General features: G+C 59.7%; 1 protein-coding gene across 4 annotated transcripts in view; it reads left to right on the top strand.

The window, feature by feature from the left end:
• UTP14A (UTP14A small subunit processome component) overlaps window positions 1-16,795 on the top strand; it is a 43,057-nt gene that overhangs the window by 3,190 nt on the left and 23,072 nt on the right. For 2 of the 4 annotated variants that reach the window (XM_005310911.5, XM_065556340.1), the window contains 11 exons: window positions 45-187; window positions 468-623; window positions 3,281-3,400; window positions 3,489-3,583; window positions 3,780-3,903; window positions 3,996-4,073; window positions 4,168-4,519; window positions 4,882-5,237; window positions 5,498-5,688; window positions 5,774-5,873; window positions 6,449-6,959. In XM_005310911.5, the coding sequence (XP_005310968.2) occupies window positions 45-187; window positions 468-623; window positions 3,281-3,400; window positions 3,489-3,583; window positions 3,780-3,903; window positions 3,996-4,073; window positions 4,168-4,519; window positions 4,882-5,237; window positions 5,498-5,688; window positions 5,774-5,873; window positions 6,449-6,718 (1,985 nt within the window). In that variant the 3' untranslated portion in view covers window positions 6,719-6,959. Of the gene's footprint in view, window positions 1-44; window positions 188-467; window positions 624-3,280; window positions 3,401-3,488; window positions 3,584-3,779; window positions 3,904-3,995; window positions 4,074-4,167; window positions 4,520-4,881; window positions 5,238-5,497; window positions 5,689-5,773; window positions 5,874-6,448; window positions 6,960-16,795 lie in introns of those variants that run through there. The other 2 variants (XM_008175172.4, XM_042853363.2) reach the window with 1 other exon arrangement.

Consider the following 16,795-nt stretch of genomic DNA (forward strand, 5'->3'; position numbering starts at 1 on the left):
GCTCTGTGACATCCTGCCTGCATTGACTGCACTGGTTCCTGCAGGTGCCGGGGAGAAGCTGGTCCTGCCTGAGCTGCTGGGGTCCATCCGGGCCTCGTCCTCCCTGGGCATTGTGAAGAAGCAATTGAATAGAGTCAAGCAGAAAAAGTCCGTGGAGCTGCCACTCAGCAAAGAAGAGTCAGAGCGGGTAAGAGTCTGTTTGTCCGTCCATCCCGGCTGAGCCAGTAGTGCCTGAGGTGATGGGGGTAGGTCAAGGGCAGAGCAGGGTGGGAGTGAGTTGGGAGTGAGCAGGGGGCAGCCATGGAGATAACCAGTGATGGTTGGTCTCAGTCCTGTGTGGCTGAGCTGAGTGCCTCTCCCCATCTGGGTTACTTGCTGGGTTTCCTTGCTATCCAGACCTTGGCGCCTGGTGTCATCGCAGACCTGAGGCCTATTCTGTCCTCTCAGACTCTCTCTTGTGACTGCAGGTTGTGAGGGAAGCTGCCTACAATAAGACCTCGAAGGCCGTTGCCAAGTGGGAGCAGGTGGTTCTGCAGAACCGACGAGCGGAGCAGTTGGTTTTCCCCCTGAAGCAGGAGCAGATGAGGGTTGCGCCCATCGAGGAGGTGTTGACCAGCTGGAAGGTGGGTGCTGTTGCATGGCGTCGGGGGAGGGGAGGTGTCAGCACCAGCACAGGTGTCTATGCCCCTTTGGGGGTGGTTTGTGCCTGATCCCAACCCTGAGGGTACTGGTGGAGCAGGAGCGCATTAGGCTTCTGAGCACTGGGCGAGCCCAAGGCCAGCCTTGCTGTGGCAGACAGGCCTGAACTTCACACCAGCCAGCTGAGAGACACGGTGAGAACGAGGGGCAGTGCCAGCTCCGGCATGCGGGGTGTGTGTGTCTGTGCTTTTATGCTAGCTCAGCAGGGCCATGGCAAGCCATGCAGCTTCCGGGGGAAGGTTCAGTGTGAGGCTGGGCACACACACAGCTGGGCTACTTGGAGCTGACCTCCCCATGTTCTGCCCCGCGTTCCACACTGGTAGCTGATGCACAGCACTTTGCAGTGCAGACAGGCGTGCACGGTGAAGGTTGGGGGGCAGTGGTGTGTGGCCATCCCAAGCTCTGCTGGCTTACTCTCTGCCCCCTAAATCTGAGTAGTCTCCTTCTCAACCTTCCCAGGGCCAAATAGATTCCAAACTGTCCGGGGCCTCACTCGGGAAGGAGGGAGCAGGTCAGAGCTGTCCTTTCTCTCTGCAGCTCCCTTCTCTTCCTGCTAAGTTCCTGACCTCAACCCAGGGTCCTGACACCACAGTCTCAGCTGAATACTGCTCAGCTGCTCTCAGCACCTGCTGGGATGGGACAGGGAAGTGGGAGGGGGCTGCCTTGTTAAAGTCCGCAGCCCCCCAGCTCTGCCTTCTTCCCACCCCAGCAAGACCCTCTCCCTAACAAGATTTCCACTCTTTCCCTCAAGTTCTGCAGTGCTGGAGCTGTCCAGTGACAAGGGACCCTTCCACTGGGGTGGGGTCCCCTTCCCCCAAACTGCGAGACCATTGCAGCCTTTCCACAAACATTCCCCCTGTGCAGAGTGCAAGTTGGGGCAGCACTGGTCCCCGGTGAGGCAGGAGACTGCTCCAGCAGTCCCAGTCCCTAGTGAGGTAAATGCATGGGGAATCCATAGCCAGCTGTGTGTAAGGCTCAGCACCAGGGCCTAACGGCCTCCAGTCCAGAGGGAAGCACGTGCTGTGACTGCCCTGCCAGCAGTGCAAGGGCTGAAGGGGTTCTCTGGGCCTGGCCTCGCCGAGCAGTCCAAGGGAAATGCAAAGGCTTCGCTGACCACTGCACGCTTGCTTGTAAAATTCTCCCCCCAAAGAAGGACTCTTAGGACTGTAAAAGTGAGAGCTGAGAAATGGGTCTGTGCTGTGCACGGAGAGTCTGGCTCTCTGGGGCACCCACAACAGGAGGCCCAGGTAGGTCCCAGTGATGTGATGGGCTCTGAGGAGCCTCTTTCAGATGAGGTGGGAAATCAGCCTTTCGCTCCCCCAGGGTCCCAGGGCTTTCTCTGGGGGGGGGGAATCACCCGGGAGTCCTCTCTAGACACTGCCACAGGGAATCCCTCCCATTCAGTCCCCACATTTCTCCTGTGGTTTTGGTTGGCTTTGGCCGCTTCTTGTCCTGAGCAGCTGTGCATGTTGCTGTGCATGTTAGGCAGCGGCTGCGTAGTGCCACAGAGATGGCTGTGTTCTGGTGCTGGCTGTTGGCTGAGATGAAAGGTGTCCTCTGGATTCTGAGCACACATGCCTGGGTGGCTGACAAAGGGCTGTCAGATGGACATTCTGCATCCCATCTCCCCCCTGTGTTCCCTGGGGCGCAGGGGCTTCCTCTGGGGCACTGGCTGGGGAGTGTTGGGGGGCGAGGGGTTGGACTGGGGACTGAGCCAGGGGTTGCTGGGTTTTGTCATTCACCTCTGCCTCTCTGACCATGGCCAAGACTAGCCTTCAGGGCGCTGCTGGGCAGTGCCCTGTGTTGATAGTGGAGGCTTTCTAGCTGTGCCTGGTATTCTGGGGGTGCCCACCCCATGTACTGACTGGGGGTGGCTGGTCCACGCACCAGGCCTGGCTTGGTTTCAGCCCCGGGCTGATGTTGAATTTTCACCAAAAGCCTTGTGAAAGCGGCAGGTTCTTGCTGTTGTGCCCCCTTTGCCCCAGCAGACTGGCCTCAGGAAGTCCCCAGACCCAAGTCCCCACCCACCTAACCCCCACCACCTGGGGGTCCCGATCCTGCACCCTGAAATCCCCACAATAGTGGGGACCAGATAGGGCAAAGGGATAGGGGCAGTTAATGGGGATGTCTCCCTGACCCTTCTGTGGAAATTGCCCAGTGATCTATAGTACACTTGTCTGGGTGCCCCCTCCTCACCCCCGGAGCCTTGGGTTCAATTGGTGTGTGTCCCCCCCGTCCCCCCCGCCTTGTGTCCTCCCCATCGCCTCCCAGGAGCTATGGTGAAATGGCCCCCACTCCTTTGGGTTATTTTGAGGGTGAGGAGCTGGCTGAGGCTGGGGGCTCCCATGTGACTAGCAGCCCTCACTGAGGTGGGGCGTCACCTGAGCCCTCACTGAGGTGGGGCTGCTAAGACTGGCTGGTGGCTCCCCTTGCTAATCTTGGGGCCCGCAGGAAGAAAGGAATCCCTCCCTCCCTCTGGGCCTGTGGGTGGGATGGCCAGAGCCCATGGTCGGGGAGATCCCAATGAGGTTGCCCTTGCACACCTTGTATGTGCTCACTTGCTGCCTTCCTTGTCCTGAAGACCCGAACGCCGCTGGAGCAGGAGATCTTCAGTCTTCTCCATAAGACGCAGCAGCCGGTGACGGACCCGCTGCTGACGCCTCTGGAAGAGGCCTCGCTGCGGGCGATGAGCCTGGAGGAGGTGAGTGGGCCATGCCTTCCCTGTCCGTGCCCCCCTGGGGTGCAGGCCCCCCTTGAAGCTGGCCGTCACCCTGTGCTGTGTGTTTCAGGCTCAGCTGCGCCGGGCAGAGCTGCAGAAGGCCCGTGCCCTGCAGTCCTACTATGAGGCCAAGGCCCGACGAGAGAAGAAGATCAAGAGCAAGAAGTAAGGAGCCGGCCATGCAGGTGTTAGTGTGTGGGGAGGTTGGGGGGCCTGCTAGGAGCCCTGGGTTCCACTTGCCCTGGAGCTCAGGTGCAGGGCGGGTTAGAGATGAGCCAGTGTGAGCTCTCTCACTTCCTGCTGTGGGAGGGCAGCTCGGCTGGCGCCTTCACCTTCTGGCTGCTCTGCTCTCACTGCGCAGGTACCACCGAGTGCTGCAGAAGGGCATGAGTCGCAAGGCCCTGAAAGAGTTTGAGGTGCTGCGGAAGCTAGACCCCGAGGCTGCCCTGACAAAGCTGGAGGAGATGGAGAGAAGCAGGATTGAGGTGATGCCTCGGGGACTCTCTGCACCCTGAGATTCCCCAGCCCCCCAGAGAAGCCCTTGCTGATGCCTCTCTTTGCTTTCTTCCCTCCCCAGGAGAGGATGAGCCTCAAGCACCAGAACAAGGGGAAATGGGCCCGCTCCAGAGCCATTATGGCCAAGTACAACTTGGAGGTGAGGAGCTGTTGGGGGAAGGGTGGCTCTGTGTTGGGGGCAGTGTGGGGGCTTTTCTGGGCCTGGCTGTGAATGTGTTCCCATGTCCCTGCAGGCCCGCAAGGCCATGCAGGAGCAGCTGGCCAGGAACAAGGAGCTGACCCAGAAAGTGCCTATGGAGCCAGAGGGCGAAGAGGAGGGCGACGTGGCTGGGGAAGGCCTCCTCCCGGACTCCATCAATGAGGTGCAGCCCAGCATGGACGGAGCCAACCCTTGGATGTTGGGGAAACCCAGCAGTGAAGCAAAGGACTCTGGGATGCAGGAGGATCCCAAGGACCCCAGAGAGTCTGTTGCCCCAGAGGATGCTGGGAATGAGGGAGAGGAGGTGTCAGAGGAGGAGATCTTGTTACAAGACTTTGAGCAAAGACGATGTACACGGCAACAGGCGGGGAGCCCAGAGCCCAAGGGTGAGCAGGCTGGGGCCAGATGTCGGGAGCCCGGAGCCCCATTGTGGGCACGCCGGGACCTGATGTCGGGAGAGTGGGCAGGCCCAGGGCTGGATGTCGGGGGAGGAGGTTGGGGGGGGTGGGTGGGCAGGCCCTGGGCCCGATGTGGTGGGAGGACAGGAGTCAGGTTTGGAGCCGCCTTACCACCATCTGTCAGGAGCTGGTTGGGCTGGAAGAGAGGCTGTGTGAATCCCTTGCCACCCTGCTGCTCTGGGAGGAGCAGCATCTCTCACCCATCAGCCTGCTGGGCCCCCCCATGCCATCCTTGGGGCCTGTTATACCCACAGCGGGTAGTATTGTCCTTCACCCAGTGCTCTCTGCAGGTGCTGGCGAAGCGGAGGAGGAACACTTGTTTGTAGAGCTGCTGTCAAATGTGCAGACGGATCCTGGAGTGGAACAACCTGCCCAGGGGCTGGAGGGGCCGCTGCTGTCCGAGCAGCGGGGCAGGCGGTGCACGCTGGAGGAGATAGATGCTTTGGGCCAGGAGGAGGGGGCAGAAGAGCAGGAGCAGCCCTGGCCCACCGGGACACTGGAGGAGTCAGAGGAAGAGGGCAGTGCTGGGGGTGGCCACACGGCCAAGAAGGCACCTAAGCAGAAGATGATCAATCTGCAGGCGGTCCTGGCTGGGGAGTCCCACGTGATCCAGTGTCCTGCCCAGCCGGTCTCTGTGCAGGACGAGGTGAGCTGGGCTCCGTGCTGCCTGCTGCTATAAGGAGTGGGGAGGGGAGGAGGTGCCATGGGTGCTAATCTCTGTCTTAGTGAGGGGGCCAGGTGGGTGCCATGGGTGCTAATCTGTCTCAGGGAGAGGGCAGGCGGGTGCCCTGGGTCTGATCTCTGTCTCAGGCAGGGGGAGAGGGGCAGGCAGATGCCATGGGTGCTGGTCTCTGTCTTGGGAAGGGAGGTAGGCGGGTGCCATGGGTGCTTATCTCTCTCTGGCAGGAGGAGGAGGCTGCAGACCAGAGGCTGGTGATCAAGGAGGCCTTTGCGGGGGATGATGTCATTGCTGACTTCCTGCAAGAGAAGCGCAAGGTGGAGCAGGCGGGGAAGCCGCAGGCCATGGATCTGGTTCTACCCGGATGGGGCGAGTGGGGTGGCACGGGGCTGCGGCCTAGTGCCAGGAAGAGGAAGCGGTACGTACAGGCAAGACCAGGGCATGGGGGGATGTCTCGCCCCTCACTGGAGCCTTGCAGCCTAATCTGTCTCGTTGTCTCTCAGGTTCCTCATCAAGCCGGTGTCGGGGCCACCGAGGAGAGATCAGCACCTGCCCCATGTCATCATTAGCCAGCAGCGCAACATCCTGGCTGCAGCACACCAGGTAAGGGGAACCCTGACTGCCCTGGTGGCAGGTCCTGGAGAGGTTAGTTTCTCCCTGATGAGTCCCTGGATAGGAAGGAGTTGTTTGGCCCTCAGACAGACCAAAGGGCACTGTGGGGACAACTAGAACCACAGTGGCTCCAGTGCACAGGCTTAGAGTAGGCTGGGTAGGCGCTCTGGCCAGCAAGGAGGCTGTTTCAGGAATCACTTCCCTCCCAGGACCAGTCGCACCAAACCTCCATGAGCCCTGGCCTCAGCTGACTGTGTGGGGGTGCCAGGGTTCCAGCTGCAGCAGGCAGGAGCAGCACTGACACCACAGCTTCCCTGCAGCAGCCAGCATCACAGCTGGGCTCTCCTCTGCTTCGGGGCTGAGTCCCCACCACCCCTGAATACTGGGGTAGTGGGAGCCTGGAGCGAAGATCCAGCCTATGCGGAGCCCAGCGCAGGCAGCTCTCCCTCTAGTGTGGGTCTCTAGTGACCCCCTTAGCATGTCCTGGCTGCCCTAGCGGGACCAGCCATACCCAGTCTGGTGCCAGGACAGGGTGCTGACCCTGTCTGTATCTCCCCCTCTGGCAGGTCAATGAGGTCCCTTTCCCCTTCGACCGCCGCCAGCAGTTTGAGCGGAGCATCCGGGCGCCAGTGGGGCCCACGTGGAACACACAGCGAGCCTTCCAGAAGCTGACAGCCCCCCGCATCCTCACCCAGCCAGGCCACATCATCCAGCCCATATCTGCTGAGGACGCTAGCCCCCAGAGCACCATGCCCACCCGCAGAGGGAGCGCTGCCCTGGTGCCCACGCCTCAGCATTCCAGGCACCACCAGCGCCCCCACAAGAAGGCTCGCTAGGCCAGAGGGGTCATGCTGCCCATGGCAGCGCAGAGACTGAGGGTGGCTGTGAAGTGTGTGGCCAGGCCCTGGCAGGGCTAGGAGCTGCTGGGTGAGCAAGTGGGCCAGGCTGGCCCTAGGTAAGGGCAGAGGACACTGTGCCATGCTCCTGCCCCAGAGGCAGGGGCACTGTCCTGCACCCACACAGTGGCCTGCATTCATCTGGAACCAAGCTCCTTCCCCAATAAATGCCCTGGCTGTAGGCTCCTCTGTGCAGTTTCTGCGCCTCGCCCCCACCCCTGGGCCCTTCCAGGCAGGCTGCAGGGGGGCGGGAGTTGAACTAGTCTGTTGTAGGAGAGCAGAGCTTGGCTGCTAGCAGCAAGGCTGTCCCACCCAATGCTGCTCCCTCCGTCCCCAAGTGAGGGCCAGGTCTGGCTGGGCTCACCTGTTCTAGCTGATGTTGTGTTACACCCCATCCCTGCAGATAGGACAGTTGGATTTTCCGGGGGGAGCAGAGCAGGAATACTAGGGGAAGGGTGGGCAGTCCCTCCTGGTATGGAGGCAGGCTAGGATTTGGGAATGGAGACAGGGTGCTCTGGCTCATTTGATAACCTGGGTGCAAGCAAACAATATGCATGTGAATACAGCTAAATGTAAATGTGCACAGCTGGGAACAGAGTGTGTCGCCCATATGCACAAGGTGGGCCACTCTGTCCTGGGAAGCAGAGACTCTGAAAAAGGTTTGGGAGTCATGGTGGATAATCAGCTGAACATGAGCTCCCCATATGTGGCCAAAAAAGCTAATGCAATCCTGGGATGCATGAACTGGGAATCTCGACTGGGAGCAGAGAGGTTATTTTACCTGGCACTGGTGCGCTGGCTACTGGAATCCTGTGTCCAGTTCTGGTTCCCACAACTCCAGCAGGACTGTGATCAGTTGGAAAGGGGTCAGAGAAGAGCCACGAGAACGATTAAAGGATTAGAAAACCTGATGTGCAGTGACAAGCTCCAAGAGCTCAGTCTGTTTAGCTTCACACAGAGAAGCTAAAGGTGTGACTTGATCATAACCGATAAGTACCGTACACGGGGACCAAATCTTTGATAGTGGGCTCTCCAGGTTAGCACACCAGTATAGCACGATGCAGTGGCTGGAAGCTGAAGCTAGACCAGAGGTGAGCAAGCTACGGCCTGCGGGACCACCATCCTACCCAGCCCTTTAGCTCCCGGCCCCTCCCCCACTTTCCTCCCTCCCCTGCAGCCACGCCGCCGTGCAGGCAGCGTGCTGGGTGGCGTGGTTGCACATTCCTGCCGAGCAGCACAGCAGCGTGTCTGGCTCCAGACGGGCAGCACGGCTGCCAGACATGCTGCTCTGAGGTACCCCCCCTGGGCTGGAGGGTACTGGGGGGCAGACAGGGGACAGGGAACAGGGGGCGGTTGGGACGGGGAACGTGGGGGGGGGGTGAATAAGTGTGGGAGTTTCGGGGCGGGGGTGTGGATAGAGGTCAGGGAACAGGGTTGGATAGGCGTGGGGTCGGGGAGGGGGGCTGTCGGGCCGGGGATGTGGATGGGGTCAGGGCAGTCAGGAGACTGGAAGCAGGGGGGTTGGATATGGGGTGGGGTCGCGAGGGGTCCTGGAAGGGGGCAGTTAGGGGACAAGAAGCGAGGGGGGTTGGATGGGTTGAGGGTTCTGAGGGGGGCAGTCAGGGGGCAGATAGGGGGCAGGGGCCAGGCTGTTTGGGAAGGCATAGCCTTCACTACCTGGCCCTCCATACAGTTTTGCAACCCCAATGTGGCCTTCGGGCCAAAAAGGTTGCCCACCCCTGAGCTAGACTAATTCCGCCTGGAACTAAGGTGTAAATTTTTACTGGTGAGAGTAATTAACCCTTGGAACAATTTACTCAGGGCTGTGGTAGATCCTTCCTCAGTGACCATTTTTAAATCCAGACTGGCTGTGTTTCTAACAGATCTGCTATGGGAATTATCTGGGGGCAGTTCACAGGATGATCACACTGGACCTTTCTGGCCTTAGCCTGTTACTTGGGGCAGGGGGTGGGAGAGGGTACCTCCCCTCTATGCAGCCCAGCCTCCCTGCTCTAACCTTCCACACTGCCGTGCTTACAGCTCCTGTTCAGCCTAGTACTGTCCCACCCCACCCTTTCTCATCACAGCACTGCATGTGTCCTGGCTTGCCCTTGAACAGCCAGTGGCCAGGGACTGCAGGGGTGTGGGCGGCAGCTGCCCTGCACTCCTGCATTCCTTGCTGGGGGACTGGAGTGGGTGAAGTGCAGAGCAGGCAGCATTCACACACCCCATCCCCTCTTCTCCATCAGAGCTCTGGGCTTTTCCCCACACAAGTATTCTGTGAGCTGAAATGTCTTCATAGAAGCTTAGGGTTGGAAGAGACCTCAGGAGGTCATCCAGTCCAACCCCCTGCTCAAAGCAGGACCAACCCCAACTAAATCATCCCAGCCAGGGCTTTGTCAAGCCGGGCCTTAAAAACCTCTAAGGATGGAGATTCCACCACCTCCCTAGGTAACCCATTCCAGTGCTTCACCACCCTCCTAGTGTAATAGTGTTTCCTAATATCCAACCTAGACCTCCCCCACTGCAACTTGAGACCATTGCTTCTTTTTCTGTCATCTGCCACCACTGAGAACAGCCTGCTCCATCCTCTTTGGAACCCCCTTTCAGGTAGTTGAAGGCTGCTATCAAATCCCCCCTCACTCTTCGCTTCTGCAGACTAAATAACCCCAGTTCCCTCAGCCTCTCCTCATAAGTCATATGCCCCAGCCTTCACCATGGCCACTGGTTGGGGCAGCACAGACCTGTGGGGGTCAGAGCCTCGTGCCCTGTTGTCTCCTCTGACTGGGTAGCCTTTGATTCTAGCAAACCTTTTCAACATGAGGCAAGACCCTGGGTGTGAGGAGCAGGTGCACTCCATGGGGCCCTCTTCTCCAGCCCCCTTAACTGGGTGTGGCCCCTTGTGCTCTCCCCCTGCCCTTGCCTTGTGGCTCTTCCCCAGCTGGGGCTGTGGGCACCCTGTGACTCTGCTGGTGGGAAAACATTGATCAGAGCAACCTTCCAAAGGCCTCGGACCCATATGTCCTGGCTGGGAGGGGGAGCTGGCTCTGAGGGGGACTGGGCTGTGCCAGTCATGCATGCCACATGGGCGGCTGGGGAGCAAGTTTGTTACCCTGTTCCTCTCTGCTGCTGGCAGAGGAAATCTGGCTCCACAGCATGGGGGACCCACTCCCCAGCATCAAACCACTGGGAGCATCCCTTGTTTAAAAAGTATTGGAATGGCAGGGGAGGTGGTGGTGCTGGGCAGGGGGGAGGCAGTCCTGGGTTGCATGCATGTTACCCCCCACATGTAGCACAGGGGCAGAGGAGTAGTCATGGTTCTTAAGGATGGGATCACTAGGAGCCCTTGCTTGAGAGTAGGGGTTGGGAAATACATGGAAATATGAACAGCCATCAGTGTGGAGGATGCAAGCTTAGAGCCCTTGATTGGCCGGCTCCCAGCCCTGAGCACGTTTCCTGAAGCCAAAAGGGAGTTGTGCTAGCATCTGTCTGTAGAATATGGCCCATCGTGGTAACGCTGTGGGATAGGGAAGCTAAACCATCCCCAGTTTGGGGTGTAGCACAGAGGCTGGGGTGTTGGAGAAGGGCACCTGTCAACAGCACTCGTCTCTTTTGCCTGGCTTCTCTTGTCAGTACCAATGTACTGGAAGAACAGCCAACCCCATTGGCCTTAGGGCAATCAGAGATTGCACTGCAGATACAGTGCCAAGGTCTGCGCTGCTTGGAGCCTTCTTCCAGAGCAGCGTCCCAAGAGGCTGATCCCACCTGCCCCTTGTCTGCGCTCAGCCACAGGATGATACCACTGGGAACACCCCCAGGCCTCGCCAGGCCCAGCTTCAGGGCAGTAGGCAGGGAGCGCACTGCTACCATGCAACCAGGGGTCCTCGGCACAGCCTCGTCAGGGGGCATTGAGGGCAGACTCTGCTGATTGCCAGCCTTGCCCTGGGGGCTTTGCAGTGTGTGCGCCCTGCCTGCCCTTTCCCTGTGGTGGGAGCCAGGCCCTGGCCATCCCTGCACGCTGGCTGCATGCTTTGGCCAGTGCAAGTGCTAGCCCACTGCCATGCACAGGGTGGGCCACTTTGCATGCTAGCTCTTACCCCTGCACTGCTGAAGACGAAGGCTTAGCTGCAACTTTAAGGGTGGGGCTAGGAGGGAAGGTCATTTATCCAGTGCCCTGCAGCAAGGTGGCCGGCCTCCCAGATGCCACTATACCCCTCCCCCAGCCTGCGTCTGCCCTGCTCGTGCCACAGACCCCTCCTCCACTCCTCCCTACGCTTGCCAGGCTGTTGCCCACACTGTCTGCTCCCTTCTCAAGCACCACAGGCACCCTCCACAGTGGGGTCTACAACCATTCCAGATGCCCCTACACACCCACACTCAACAACACACAGTGTGCCTCTCTGACACAGACACCGCCCCCCCCAGAGCAACACGCTCACACACACAGGGCACTCACAGCGCACCCCCCGACACACAGCACACACACCCCCACAGCGTGCTTCTCTCTCTCTCTCTCTCTCACACACACACACACACGGCGCGCCTCTCTCTCACACAGAGCACCTCCCCCCCACACACCCTATACCTCGCTCTCTCTCTAACACACACACGCAGCCCCGCCCTCCTCTCTGCTTCCCCTCTCCTCTCCTTCCTTCCTTCCGAGCCCCGCGCGGCTGCTCCCTGCACTCTGCCTGCTGGGTTGCGCCGGCGGAGCTTCGTGGGCTGATCTCTCACTTTCTTCTCTTCCTGGTACGTCCCTTAGCTGGCCCCAGCCCTGCAACGCCTCGCTCGCCTGGGGCCACAGACTGCTGCCCCTGCAGTGGGCCGCTGGTTCCCTTCCTCCTCCTCTCTCCCTGCCTGGCTCTGATGCCTCCTCCTTGCCCAGCCCCTGCCCTTAGCGGTAGGCACAGGCTGCGTGAGGAGTGTCGCGTGTACTATACAGGGAGGGCAGGCAGCCACCGCTGCACCCCCCAGAATCAAACCTTGTTTGCATTAGACAAGAGCCGTAGGGGCTCTATTGTGCCAGGTGCTACAAAGACCTGGGCAGTGCCCTGTTTTGCCAAGCATGGCCCAGACATAGGGAGAGACGGCCCCTGCCTCAGCCTAGATCAGAGCCCTGTGTTGCCAGCAGCTACAGGGGCAATCACAAGAGCTCACCATCTACAGACAGGGCCAGATTTAGGAAGTGCGGGGCCCAACTCAAACATTTTCAGCGGGGCCCCGGCAGGGATGACTAAAAAAAAACCCCTTTCATTTCTTCCATGTATTATTTACTTTCCATAACTATATAAATAATAACAAAATGATATATTATGTACATTGCTGGCTGGAGGCAGGGCAGGGGCTGACTGGAGGTAGGGTCTGGCTGGAGGCAGGGCAAGGGGTGCGGGGCTGGCTGTGGGGAGGGCAGGGGGTGCAGGGCTGGCTGCGGGCAGGGCAGGGGGTGCGGGGCTGGTTGCTGGCAGGGGCTGGCTGCAGGCAGGGCAGGGGGTGTGGGGCTGGCTGCAGGCAGGGGCTGGCTGCAGGCAGGGCAAGGGGTGTGGGGCTGGCTGCAGGCAGAGCAGGGGGTGCAGGGCTGGCTGCAGGCAGGGGCTGGTGCGGGCAGGGGGTGGTGCAGGGCTGGCTGGAGACAGGCTGGCTGCGGGCAGGGCAGGGGGTGTGGGGCTGGTGCGGGCAGAGGGTGCAGCAGGGGCTGGCTGTGGGCAGGGGGTGCAGCAGGGGCTGGCTGCCGCTGAGGGCAGGACGGGGTGCAGGGCTGGTGCAGGCAGAGGGTGCATCAGGGGCTGACTGCGGGCAGGGCAGGGGGTGTGGGGCTGGCTGCAGGCAGAGCAGGGGGTGCGGGGCTGGCTGCAGGCAGGGGCTGGTGCGGGCAGGGGGTGGTGCAGGGCTGGCTGGAGACAGGCTGGCTGCGGGCAGGGCAGGGGTGTGGGGCTGGTGCGGGCAGAGGGTGCAGCAGGGGCTGGCTGTGGGCAGGGGGTGCAGCAGGGGCTGGCTGCCGCTGGGGGCAGGACGGGGTGCAGGGCTGGTGCAGGCAGAGGGTGCATCAGGGGCTGACTGCGGGCAGGGCAGGGGGTGCAGCAGGGCTGGCTGCGGGCAGGGCAGGGGCTCTCCTGCTTCTACCGCCTCAGCACTTTAAATAGCTACAGAGCCCTGGGGAAGCAGTGGGGCTCCAGCGGCTATTTAAAGGACTGGGGTGGCAGAGGTAGCTGGAGCCCCAGCCCTTTAAATAGCCCCCGGAGCCCCCCGCTACCCCAGGGTTCTGGGGGCTATTTAAAGGGCCTGGGGCTCCCCTGCTGCCACTTCCCCGGCCCTTTAAATAGCCGAGGGAGCCCTGGGGAAGCGGCAAGGCTCCAGCAGCTATTTAAAGGACCGGGGAGGTAGAAGCAAGGGGAGCCCTCGACTTTTTAAATAGCCCCCAGGGCTCCAGAAGTGGAGCTCCGGTGACAATTTAAAGGGCCTGGGGCTCCAGCCCCTGCTGGGAGCCCCAAGCCCTTTAAATTGCCCCCTGGAGAAGCCAGCCGCCCTGGTACTGCGTACCGGTGGCGGCAAGGGCACGGGGCCCTCTTAGGCGCAGGGCCCGATTCAGGGGAATTGCCTGAATCGGCCTAAAGCCGGGACTGTCTACAGACTAGGCAGAGGGGAAACTTGACTTGACCAAGGTCACAGGCGGAACCACAAACAGAACTCAGGAGTCCTGACTGCAAACCCGATGTCCATTCCACTGGACCATGCTGCCTTCTGGCACCATGGGGTGGGAACCCTCCTACTTCACACCACAAGCTGGTGGCTAGCTGAGGGGTCAGGAAGAAACGCCCCAGGGGGCAGGTTATCCCATAACCACCCACATCAGGGCATTTTGCACCTTCCTTGCAAGCAACTGGTCCTGGCCACTGTTGGAAACGGGATTGGGCTGGGAAGAGCCTGCTCTGCTACTGCTCAGCAACCCCCATCTTCCTAACAGAGGGTACCATTAATTCCCCACCCTGGGAAATTGGCAGGGGAAGGACCCCGCTATGGTTACCTCCCTCCCCCCCCCCCCGCCCAAAGCACTATGCAGGGACGAGGTGCTGGGGCACGTGTCCTGACCATACGTTGGTGGGGGAAGGGTCCACTAGCAGGGAACCTGGGCTGAGAGAAGGGTCTGACTGCCCAGCTTGTCACCACAGAGCTGTGTGGCGACACGTGGCACTGTGTGTAGCACAGCACCATTAGCAATAAGCTTCACACTAGCTTAGGTGGAACTCAGGGGCCTGGAGGGTTGGTGGCATTGGCCGGACTGGCCCTGGCAAGCAGCTCCGTTGCCCACTGGCTGCACCTTTCAAACACTTCCCCTAGTTCACCAGCTGCACTTACCCATGATTAAGGGAGGCCCGTTGGCTCCTGGCTTTAACTGTGCAACCAGCCTGCCTGCCTCCCTGACACAATGCCCCATCCCAGATTTAGAGTGGTCATCTCTCCCGCCTCCCCATGGTAACATTTTTCTGGCTCAGTGAGCTCCAGGTGTCCCCTGCCACCATGGCACGGCCCTGCTCCCACCATCAGGCTGCTCACTTCCTCTGAAGCTTTTCTGGCTCTTTTGTAAACTGAGGTTTCCTGAGCAACCTCCCCACACTGGGCAACACACCCCTCTGTCCTCTGAGCCTGGCCCGGCCCGGACAAGCCCGGCTTGGAATGGGCTTTCCTCACAGCAGCCTCACCCCTTCATCTTAGGCCCCCTTTCTGCCACTGACACACCTCCCTTAGCAGGGTTGTCTATAAAGACAGCCTTTGGAGGAGACACTAACCTATGTCTGGGGGTGGCCAGAGAGGCAACAATTCCAGAGCAATTGTTAAGACTGGGAAGGTGAAAGCCCCAGTATCCCGGCCTCAGTATTCCCTGCCAGGAAAACAAGACCTTCTTCTCTGAGTGTTGTGTATGTGAACCCCACTGATTGGGTGTGCACCCCATATGAGACCTTCCGACCAGCAGCATCTGTGGGGGAGCAAACCCAGCAAGTAGGAATCCAGTGTTGCCTGCCCCCTTCCAAGAGCAGACCCTTCTGTCAGAAGCATCCCTGGCTCGTTTACCAAGCATACCACACAGCTTGGCAGCTGGTCTGCCCTCTTGGCAACACGCACTCACTTTAGCCATGTACCAGCTGCAGGGTGCTGAGGTCCCTCTTTCTCACCTCCTGGCTGAGCCCAGGACCTCAGGCACGAAGCCCTGCTCTGCATGTGAGGGCCTCACACTAGCTACCGACAGATGTTCCAGAAGCCTCTTCTGCTTGGGAGCAGGCCATATCCCCAGAGCTGCTGCATCTGCCAAGTCATCACTAGCAGGCCCTAGTGCGCCAGGAACAGCTGCCTGACTCTACTTTTGCTGGGCAATCAGTGATAGGCTGTTGGACTCAGGGCACAGGGAGACCACCAAGCAAGACTGCCCCTCAGCTGTAGTGCACCAGTCCCTTTGTGTACTGGAGAGACAGGGCTCCAGCCCAGTGCTGAGCCTCTGGTCTTCTGCAGGCAGGAAACCTGACCCCATCTGAAGGCTGGTCAATGTCCTGGGGACCTAGCATTGCAGCCTCATTGCTGACTGCACCCTCTCAGTGCTGACTTCCTACAACAGGCAGGAAACTTGCTCCCAGAACAACCTCTGGCACCAGCTTCCCCCTCAGAGCCAGGCAGGAAGGATAGAAAGGAGCCATGAGACCCACACCTCCCCTTGCTGCTGAGGCCCCAGCAGGGCAGTGCCCACCCCTGTTCAGGAGCTTCTGGATGCACTAATGCTCACCACCTGAGTGTAGTTGCCTTTGGCACAATCAACATCACAAGCCCAGGCCCTGAGCAAGGACCCCAATGTCACAACCCCAGGATGGGAGGCTGATGGCCTCCAGGGCTGCCTATGGCAGTGTTCCTGGCATGGCTGAGGTGCCCCACTTCCTGCCATCAAGTGCCAGGCCTAGGTTTGGTGCCATAGGATCAGTACCCGCTGAAGTCCCTGCAACACTGAGGTGAAAGTTCATTCTACCATGGGATGTCTTACTCTGCGGACATCTCAGAGCTGAGCGAGGGACCCTCCCCAACACCACCCCAGCATCCCCACACATGACTACGGAGACATATGACCCTGCCCTCTCCCATCCACCTTCCCCATCCCTCTGCAGTAGCCCTTCTCATGAGATGTTGCTGAGGGCAGAGGTAGCCTCCCTCCTCCAGCCAAGAGACATCAAAGAGGTAATGCAGGAATCTAGGGGAAAGGGTTTCTATTCATGTTGTTTCTTCATCCCAAAGGGAAGGAGGGCTGTACCCTCAATGGACTTGAGGTTTCTACACAGACCCATCCTATGTAATTCAGGACAGTGATGCCCCTCCATCGTCCCTTTCCTAGCCCCCATGATTGGTTCCAGCTGTTGGCCTCCAGGTTTCCAGGCTGGAACATAGGCAGCCAGGTCTAGTGGTTGGAGCTGAAGTCAGAGAGTCAAGCCAAGGGTCAGAGTCTAGAGACAAGGACCAGGAACAAGACAGGAGCCAAGTTCCAAGAGAGCAGCCAAGAAGAGCCCAGTTGTGCAGACAACTTCCTGTGCTGCTCTTTGGGTTTAAATAGGAAGCCCTGATCAATCAGCAGTCCTGGTGTTCCTCCAATCAGGGCACAGGGAAGGCTTCCATGAGGTAGCTTCAGGTTTCATGTCTCCCCCCTCAATCAGTTAGCAGCAAGCTGGTTGGTGGGAGCAGGGTGGTGCTAGCAAACAGCAACCCCTGTGGACCCCCAAGTTTGAGATGTGGGGCCAGGACACTGGATTCCTGTTTTCACATATGCTTCCATCCAGCTTCTACAAAGTGCCTACACCAACAGAGCCAACGCAGAGCATGGCCCTTTGGTCTCCATATGTCTTCAGAGCCTCCAGCACTGCCTGGCAGTGGTGGCAGCCTGCTTCAGACTTCTGGGGGTGCACAGCTAACCACTCCCAGAGGACTGGTTTTGTCAGGGGAGATCCGTTCTGGATGTCTCATCAGCTTTAACCACCATCCCTGACCTGT

This window comes from Chrysemys picta, chromosome 9 (assembly GCF_011386835.1).
Source record: "Chrysemys picta bellii isolate R12L10 chromosome 9, ASM1138683v2, whole genome shotgun sequence".
In the NCBI taxonomy this organism is placed as follows: Eukaryota; Metazoa; Chordata; order Testudines; family Emydidae; genus Chrysemys; species Chrysemys picta.